This window comes from Trichoplusia ni, chromosome 3, assembly GCF_003590095.1.
Source record: "Trichoplusia ni isolate ovarian cell line Hi5 chromosome 3, tn1, whole genome shotgun sequence".
Lineage (NCBI taxonomy): Eukaryota > Metazoa > Arthropoda > Insecta > Lepidoptera > Noctuidae > Trichoplusia > Trichoplusia ni.
Genome location: NC_039480.1, coordinates 4,536,797 through 4,547,014, shown reverse-complemented (window position 1 = coordinate 4,547,014; position 10,218 = coordinate 4,536,797). Strand labels below are relative to the sequence as shown.

At 33.6% G+C, this 10,218-nt stretch overlaps 1 protein-coding gene across 2 annotated transcripts; it reads right to left on the bottom strand.

Moving 5' to 3' along the window:
* Window positions 1-579: 579 nt before the first annotated feature.
* On the bottom strand, window positions 580-8,253 carry LOC113508987 (zinc finger protein 723-like). Of its 2 annotated transcripts, XM_026892217.1 has the most exons (8): window positions 7,891-8,253; window positions 7,504-7,582; window positions 6,615-6,691; window positions 5,132-5,238; window positions 3,554-3,699; window positions 1,957-2,078; window positions 964-1,516; window positions 580-795 (listed from the first exon to the last, which is right to left on the bottom strand). In XM_026892217.1, the coding sequence occupies exons 4-8, from the start codon at window positions 5,144-5,146 to the stop codon at window positions 669-671; spliced, it is 963 nt and encodes a 320-aa protein (XP_026748018.1). In that variant the 5' UTR covers window positions 5,147-5,238; window positions 6,615-6,691; window positions 7,504-7,582; window positions 7,891-8,253; the 3' UTR covers window positions 580-668. The 2 variants fall into 2 exon arrangements, with proteins under 2 accessions (XP_026748018.1, XP_026748017.1); XM_026892216.1 differs by having other exon boundaries at window positions 580-1,516.
* Between the last annotated feature and the right edge of the window lie 1,965 nt (window positions 8,254-10,218).

Below are 10,218 nucleotides of genomic sequence, written 5' to 3'. Positions count from 1 at the left end.
GGCCCCAATTCCGCTATTTACAATGGCCGATGAATGAAATAAATTTGGCTTAAAATGTCATTTTTCCTATTCTCTTAAGAATTTTTCTACACAATAATTGGAAATTCATTACGGGACGGTATACTCAAGGTCCATACAATTGACATCCAATTATTGTATAGGCAAAATGCTTAATAGAATAGGAATAATTTCAAATTTAATCCAACTGCCATTCATTCATCGGCCGTTGTAAATAGCTTCCTGTAATATTATAGTATGTAACAAGTTTGTTTATTTGCGATCTTAACTCGAAGGAACAAATAGTATGTAAAACATAAGAAAGACCGCGTGCATCAACTAATAGAATATAGCTAATACTATCTACAGTTTTATTAATTCCGAATTAAATAAATACTACTTTCCAGAACATTATTTAACTATTTATAAACTATTATTATCTATTTATTTACATCAAACTCTAACCCAACGGTTTCAACAGCCACCTTTACTAATATGGTATTTTAAACTACGTTTAGCACTAAAACATTTCTGACATATATTACATTTGTAAGGCTTTTCACCGGTGTGTATTCGAATATGTGTGACTAAATTACTTTTATCACTAAAACATTTCTGACAGACATCACATTTGTAAGGCTTTTTACCGGTGTGTATACGAATATGCGTGTCTAAATTGGGTTTTTTAGCAAAACATTTCTGACATCTATCACATTTGTAAGGCTTTGACCGGTGTGTATACGAATATGCGTGTCTAAACTACATTTAACACTAAAACATTTCTGACATCTATCACATTTGTAAGGCTTTTCACCGGTGTGTATACGAGTATGCGTGTCTAAATGACTTTTAACACTAAAACATTTCTGACATATATCACATTTGTAAGGCTTTTCACCGGTGTGTATACGAATATGCGTGTCTAAACTGGGTTTTTGATTAAAACATTTCTGACATATATCACATTTGTAAGGCTTTTCACCGGTGTGTATACGAATATGTGTGACTAAATGAGGTTTTTGATGAAATCGTTTCTTACATATATCACATTTGTAAGGCTTTTCACCGGTGTGTATACGAATATGCCTGACTAAATCGATTTTTTGAGTAAAACATTTCTGACAAATATCACATTTGTAAGGCTTTTCACTATTATTAGCAATACGCCCATTTAAACAATTTTTACTATAAAATACCTTATTACTATGATTTAAATTGTGTTTGCCCAAATCATCATCACTTATACCCATATAATTACACATCTTACATTTAAAATTGCTATCATTATTATTACAAATTGATATATCTAATACACTGTTGTTTTTATTACTGATATTTGATTTAGTTTTCGTAACAATCTGTTTGCCCTTATTTATGGTTGGTTTTAACTTACTAGGTTTGGCTTTAAGTCTTGTCTTTGCGTTTTCCTCGGTTTTTTCAGTTTTATTTATTTTGCTTGTATTCGTTTCTACTGTTTTCTGGATATTATCTATTTTAGGTTTCTTAGCAGCGGGGACACCTGAATAAAAGTGAGATACTTGAGATTCCAAAGGAAGAAAAATGAGTGAGATTTGGTCAGTAATAATCTCAATCTCCGTTCCACTCAACCCAAAGGGGAGCAGCAAATTCTAGATTTTCAATCCGTGAAAAAGAAAGTATAGGGACACACTCCCAGCCGGCAGCGATGCCGATGAATTTTTGATGCCTTGATTTAATTATTGTTTATGTTTTTTTTTTGTATATAACAAATGATTGTTCTGTAAATAAATATGTATCTCTTTTGAGTATACACTTTTTGTAAAGATGTCTATTCTCGATTCTATTTTGAGAAGTTGATGTTTTGAGGCATTATCTTTGCAAAATAGCCGTTCTTTGAGTAGTGTGTACATTTTGAGAAGTTCCATTACAACTACCTACACATCACACTAGACTCCAAGTACCTAGTTTATATTTTCTTACCAAACTTCTGCGCATATCCCGGCGGCGAATTATATTTGCTCAAGTTGATGTGAAGACTATTAGCAAACTCGCTGCCGTAGAACACCATCAATTCGGTGAACCGCGGAATTATTTTAATGGTACTGAAACAAAATTAATTATTCCTCTGTAGCTTTGTTTTTTACCTAGCCGTGTTGAGGTTGGCTTCCAGTCTCACCGAATTTTACCTCAATCTATTAAACAAAGTTTTTTTTTTAACATGTCGCTCCTTGAATACAAAAAGGACACAAATCGAAATCCATAAATTATACAGGACAGCCAAAACAAATTTTTGAAACTGTTTCTTTTTTAATATTTTTTAATTAAATATAAGATGCTAATATATCATTAGATGCGTATTAGTTTTTTTTTCACTATAATATATAGTCGGTTCAGGTGTCATTTTTGCAATAAAACGATTTTTACTTTTTTTTTAATTGTGGCCCTTTTGTATTCACGGAGCGATGTATTGAAAATACCCTTCAGTTATATAAGGGATTGTAGACGTTGTAGTGTAGCGTAATTGTACTTGTGATCATTTATCCTAAACTAACGAAATAATATTCCACGATCAATTTAATTACTTTTAAATAATATCGGCCTATACCTACAGCAGCACTAGAAAACTAATAAATCATACTTAACAATTAGACAACGACTTGAAGCTTTTTTGTTTATCTAGGCCACTGAGTCCCAATGCTGGGCAAAGACCTCCCACAAATCTCACCGACTCTATTTATGGGTCTCTTGGAACCAGCCCACGCCAAGCGGTAAGCGTTTATATTGTCTCGCCATCGCGTCCTAGGCCGCCCACGGCGACACCGTCCATCCGCTGTCACCCATGGTGTGGTGACATGAAGAGCTATATTTCCCACATTTTTATCAACTTACTCTCTTGTTGGTTTGTTTGTCGTTCCGGTTGGATTTTTGCAACTCAATTTTTAGGCATTTCCCGATAAGCCATCAGGCTGAAATTTGCAGGGTAGCTTCAAACCCGATGAAAATACAATTTCCAACTATAAAAATGGGTGGACCGATTTTGAGAGTTTGTTTTTTTTTTTAAAGTGGGTATTTTTTATCTACTTTTTCTATGGTAACTATCATAGGAATTATTAATTATTGGATGATTCAACGAATTACTCCCACGTATAAATCGGGATTCACTTCGATTTGCTCGCCCGCCGCGTCAATTCACTAGTTTCGGACTCCGGTTGGGTCCGAAACTAGCCGGACGATCCCGATAAATTCGCGTGAGTAAACCGATGCATCATCTAATATATAAAATTCCTGTGTCACGATGTTAGTTACCGTACTCCTCCGAAACGGTTCGAGCGATTTTTATGAAATTTTGTATATATATTGGGTAGGTCTGAGAATAGAACAACATCTATTTTTCATATCCCTAAGTGTTAAGGGTTGCTCATATTAAAAAATATATTTTAATTTTTGGACGAAATTTTTGTTTTTTTTTCATTTTTATTATGTGGCATTATAAATATATTCGGCTAAACAACGTTTGCTGGGTCAGCTAGTTTGATAATATATTTTAATAATTATTGTATCATTATGTTCGTGTTACCGGTAGTACAGTTCCCCCTGGTACTGGTAGGCCAGCAGGTTCTGCTCGCGCCAGTGCCGCGCGCAGTTGACGTAGCGCAGCCAGTTGGAGCGGCCGCTGTCCGCCGCGTCTATTACGTGTGACGGTTTGTTGTTCCGATCGTATATCTTTAAATAATGTTGATAAAAGATAGTCATTTAAAATTTTAAGATATAAGCAGTGCCGTATATTATCCATAAGGCACTTTAGGCCAATGCCTAGGAGCCCACATTATTGACCCTATAAGATGGACCGTGCCTGTCTTAATAACTGTGCCCAAAGTAGGCATCTAAAAAAAAGGTCGATTAATTTTTCACTGAATGAAAATTGTTTTGACCAAGGGGGCCTCCTGCCTCTGGGCCCCTAGATCCGGCCCTGGGTATAAGTAGAAGAGATTTTGCTACTACTGTTACTATAAATCAAATCCATTTATTGTTTGTCACAGGTAAGGGGTAGTTCTTACAAGGTTAAATTTTGCATCACTGTAGTATACCCGTGGGGTGTACACTATTTATTTTATTAATATTGTACAAGTATTGACGGGCCTGTTGGTCTAGTGGTTAGTGAACCTGACTGCTATACCGTAGGTCGTGGGTTCAATTCCCACCCAGGACAAATGTTAATGTGATGATCATTTGTTCTGTGTCTGGGTGTAATTTATCTATATTATGTATGTATTTAGAAATATATAAGTATGTTTATCAGTTGTCTAGTACTCATAATACCTACAAGCTCTGCTTAGTTTGAGACTAGATGGCGCTGTGTGAAAGTTGTGGAATATTAATATTATTATGTGGTCCACTAAAAAAACATTGACATGCATTTATTTTATTATATTATTATGTTTAACTGACCATCTGATATTAATTGAAATATACTAATAACCATGACTATTGAATGTGTAATGAGATTTGATTGAAAAATGTACAAACAAAAACCACGAATATATCTTACTTATTGTGCTTACTGCTATTAATTTCACAGTTATAGCGAGTTTAACCTCCACGCCAAAGCACCTCTTACAGTAGCTACCCTTACCATCAACGATCTTACTGGAATTGATATGGTTAGATACATGTAGTATTTGTGAATTCAAAAAAATCTCGTGTCACGGTGTATGTAATTGAATACCTCTGAAAAGGCTCGACCGAATCGCATGAAATATTACTGGGACCACTTACCGTTGCAAGGACGCGAGGAAATGCTGACTTACGCTTTGTATAAATGCGACCCCTAACGACTAATATTCGATTGATTATTTGTTAACAGATTTGAATATTTTCACCCTACATTTTGTGAATATTTGTCACATTGATGTTTGATGCTTTTTGCTTGCTTTGATGCAGTTGCCATCTTGAATTAGCATATTATAAAACTTTTTTGTAACGACTCCCGCACCATGTTAAAAAAACCGTGTGTCGCGGGGAGTTTCCCAAACATTCAAGTCACATGCACAAAGACACCCAGACTTAAAACTTTTACAAGGCGGGGTTTGAACCCGCGACACGTCGAGCAATTTATCAACAATAAGTAATACAGTGTTCGAATCACGTGTCTTACCTGCCAACAATACATGGAGTCGACTTCCTGTGTCCGCTGGCCCCGATAGGGTCCGAAGCGGACTCCGCGCGGCAGCGTCAGAGTACTGAAGACCCCCAAACCAGCACCTATGATGTAGGTAGGTGTAAAGCAAATGTTTTCATTTATTTATTTTACCATTTTTGTACGCAAACAAATAAAAGTAGCAAAAATTACGAAAGAAATTTACAAAGGTACTGCTTATTTCTTTAAGAAATATCTTCCAGCAGATCTGCGAGAGGATAAATAAATTAGAAAAATAGACGATAGTGTACAAGCATCGAAAAAAACAGTATGTTTAACCATAAGATACATTGAAAGGGAATTTTGAGGGTTTCGAAGGTATCCAAAACATAAAAACGGAACTAGATATATTATTATATACTGAGGGCCGCTGTCTGACCGTCAGAAGGGCCTCATGAACTAAGATTGCTAGGCGATAGAAACTTAACATCTAATGTAAAATAAGATAAAAGTGTTACAAACACCACACTGCACTCCATAACGCAAGCAACAGATGTCGTAGAAAAAACAGTTAGGCTAAAGTGGGAGTGGGCTGGTCACGTCGCGCTAATGCAGCCTGACCGTTGGGCAAAAATCGTCACCCACTTGACGCCGGAGGAAGGATGAATTTCCAATGATTTTGTTGGCAAAATACTTAGGAGAATACGAATATTGTCAAATTTAATTAATCCAATTTTCAATAATTGGTCGCCCATTGTAAACTGTCCCTGTAGTGATATTTATTATTTTTACATCATCATCATTCCCCTGCCCTTATAGAAATTATTATTTAGGATCAGCAGAACATGTCTTCTTCTTCCATGCCTTTCTAAGTCATCACACAAGAAATACTCGATGATAAGTATAATATGTAGTATATTAGTGTTACTTACCTGGTATAATAGAAGGAGCAAGGTGTAGGAACACGTGCGGGATAGTGAGAGCGGCTCGGGGGACGTAGGAAGGGAAATTGGTTTTGACTGGGACCTGAATAATTCAAGTTTAACGTACGTGTGTACCTAACTTACTGAACAACTGTGAAAAGGATAGGCGGGGAAAATTGGTCATTTTTTTTTCAGATGTAAGTTGTAGATAACGACATAACAAATTAAAGAAAGAAAATACGTTTATTCACTCCGCGCCGGTATGACACACAGTGAAAATTAATCAATTTTGCCAATGATGTTATAGTATATAACATCATTGAATTTTGCCGTCATAAACAATCTTTCATAGAACAAAGCGATACAACCGATTTGTTATAAAACTCTTGTGTCAAAATTAGAAAAAATTACATGTTACAAAATTACAGCTATTACACGTTAAATGAAAAATTGTTAGAAGTATCAACAAATTTTGAGGTAACATACATAAAAAACGACGTTTTAATAACCTCCTACTTTTTAAAGTCGGTTAAAAACAGTAAAATGTTACATTAATTTGTCAATGTTTAAATACGCACCTTGTCATCAGGAATAACGAGCAGGGGGCCGTGGAGGGCGCAGTACTCGTACACGAAGTCAGAGCATTGATCGCAAACTACAAACAAATAAAAAAGTAGTTTCAGATTTTAATCAACTACTTTTGCTGTTGACTGTAGGTACATTTTATTTCTAAATTGCCTTTGGTAAGAAACTACACAAGTTTATACAAAACTAGCTGACTCGTCAAACGTTGTTTTGCCTTATAAATTATTTTTTTAAAACCAAAAAGGTTGTCCAAAAATTAAGAAAAAAAAGTCAGGGTGGTTCTCTTAGGGATATGAAAAATAGATTGTAAGTAGCTGATTCTCAGACCTACTGAATACGCATATAAAATTTGTTAAAAATCGATTTAGCCGTTTCGGAGGAGTGCGGTAACTAACATCGTGACTCGGAAATTTTATATGTTAGAAATAACTATGTTTGAAAACTATGCTCAATTATGTTAATTCGTCGTCAATTCACTGTGAATCTGCGAATAAAATTAATAGTTTAGTTTGACTGTACATTCAACTTGAATATGCGAGGAACGGAGGAAGTGCTTATTTATTAAAAGAAAAAAAGAAATCACAATAGGTAGATATCCCAAAAACATTAATTACAAGCAACTGCGGTTTATTAGATAGGTACAACGGACGTTGTTCCTTGCTCATAGGAACACATTTTTCACAAAAAGTCGGATATTTTTACCGCCATAACAACTCATATCAAAATTGGAGGACAGGAGACGGAAACTTAAAAGGAACGTAAGCAAACGCAAACGCAGCAACTTCTTTGAATTGTAATCATAACACCCTTATTTTAGTTTCATTGTAAGGCATCAGGCATCAATAATCAATAATGGTTATAAAATTTGTAGTAGGTACTTACATATATACTCGTCTAAACTCGGTTCTTCGGGCTCGTAATAACTAATCCGCGGCCTCTGCCGCAGATTGGGACGACTCATCTAAACATTAACACATTTTAGTAGGTAACCTATATTCCAACAAAATATTCTCTGAAAGATGAGTTGGTCAGTGGGTCATCTTAGGATTTGCCTACTCCAGTTTCCTACTACTTGAATAACAGTTTTATTTTATGTATGTTATACTGAATAATGAACTATACAAGTGAAAAAAGGATTTTCAGACTAAATCCGTACGAAGCTACACAATGTATAAACATATACACAATGTAAAAATATATAAACTAAACTATAAAAATGTACTATTTGCTTGTTTTCTTATTACTACGATAATAAATAAACATAAATACCTTAATAACTGCCGTTGACTGAAAAAAACTGTAAGTATCCGAACGAAATCAGTTAAATAATTAAACAAAGTCGACCTACGACGATAAAAAAGCGCGAATGAAAGTCTTGAAAGAAATGAGCTTACTTATTTCCCGCCAAATGTTAGTGTTCTGCATTTAAAAGATTAGTCTATGGAAACAAATAAAAAGTACAAGTATTTTCAAAAACTCACTTAATCTTAACTTTCTAATAAATCATTCTTAAATAATTTCGTTGTAACTAACTATTATTTCGAAGAAAATGGATAGGTATTGTTTTAAAAAATAGTAAAACCAAGAACTTCCAATCGACATTGGCCATATTAATATTAAAAAAAAGAAGAGACTGGCAATAAATTTGATGGATGAATGACATTTTGGTTTTGGTATTCGAAAATTTGAATTTTGTATTATAAAATAAAAATATATTATGGATTCCGTTTGTTTTTGTTATTTATTAATTCTTTCACTATAACATAATATAAATGTAACAGAAGTCTTATTAGGAACGTCTGATTTAGCATTCATTAGAAATTTGACATTACATTTCAGTACGTATTTAAACAGTGAATATGAAAGTACATAACTAAGGTAATATTTAAGCATTTTCTACTAATATCGGTGGCCGATATGTCGGTCAGCATGTGGCCGGTGTGACACTAAAACCAGCCTTTTTGCAACCAGTCCTAGTCAAATTCAGCTGTCTTCGTCTGAAGTATTTGTGTTTGTTGTTCCATTGCTCAGTCTGACATCTTGAGTGTGTGTATAGTTAATTACTAGCAAAGTATTTAGCAAAATTTCAATCCTTCGTTAGAACTTGAACATGCAACACTGGTTTTATTGTTGTTTTATTCTGACCAGATTCTGGATTAAATAAATAATTATGAATTAAATAGTGGTTTCTTAGGTTTACGCGAATGTTAGACATTGAAATGAAACTACTTTTACGGATTTTATCGCGATTTAATTTTAGATTTTAGTTCCCGACGTTTCGAAAATCCAATATTAAACCGCGATAAAATCCGTAAAAGTAGTTTAATTTCAATATGAATTAAATGTTCTAAGTTCTTGTGGGTAAAGAATTAAACAAAACATTCAGTTTATACTCTTATTTAATATTTCTTTGTTTCCAATAAATATTTTACACACATTCACACAAATAATACTCATACACTAATATTACATGTTTCATATTAAACTTGATATACCCAACACACTTGTACATTTTAGGAACGCCAGCCTATTTAATAAGGTGTAAGTATCAATTTAACTTCATGAAACACCAATAAAAGTATGCCAAATTTACACCATTTTAATTTACTGTTAAATAAATTTAAATAATACCTGTTGTTGCAACATAAAAAGCTTACATTTAGGGCCATCTCAAACAACTGTATAAAAAATACTTATTTTTTGAGTATCAGCAGATAAATCTAAAACAATGCTTTTTACAATTTATCGATTGCCTTCTATTCATCCACTCTGTCTGGTCTATGGCATTTTCTCGCCATTGTATTGGGACACTATCAAGAATATTGAAACTGGGTATTAACATATGAAATTGTTTAAAGATAATTCAGTTTGGTGTTCCTGCATTCCTATTCAAATTGACTAAACTACAGTTATTTAAAATCCAAAACTTATTTGCCTCATGTCTCTTAAAAGTTATTTAAATATTGCGTTATATGTTAAGACGATTCTAAATAAGTTATAGAAATATTAATGCACCAGCCTTTTCCTGTATGTTTCACAGCTTGTATTATGAGTACTAGACAACTGATAAACATACTTATGTAGTTCCAAATACATACATATTATAGATAAATTACACGCATCAATGCTTGGTCAAATAATGATTTTAATATGAATATTTGTGTCTACCCTCCACTTGGCAATATCAGGGACATTGTGACACAAGGTTGACTTTTAAAAAAGATTATTATTTCTATAATCTAAGTTTATCATCAATCATCATTAAATTATATAATTATTAACTATATTAATTAAAAGCTAGCAGTCATATTTACATTTATAATAAATTAACTATTTAGGCTTGAGTATTTTTAGAAGATATTTAACTAAGGCTCTATTTTTCAATCGTCAGATAACTTTTATCTGAAGAAGGCCGTTTGACATATTTTCTATAAAAAAGCTGTCCAAACGTCAAACATATTCGTCGAATAAAAGTTATCTGACAATTGAAAAATCGGCCCTAAATGGTATTGTAGAAAAACTTATTACTGAAATCATTTCTCAATACTTTCATTTACTCCTAGAATGTGTTTCAAATCAAAATCAACATAGTCCCAT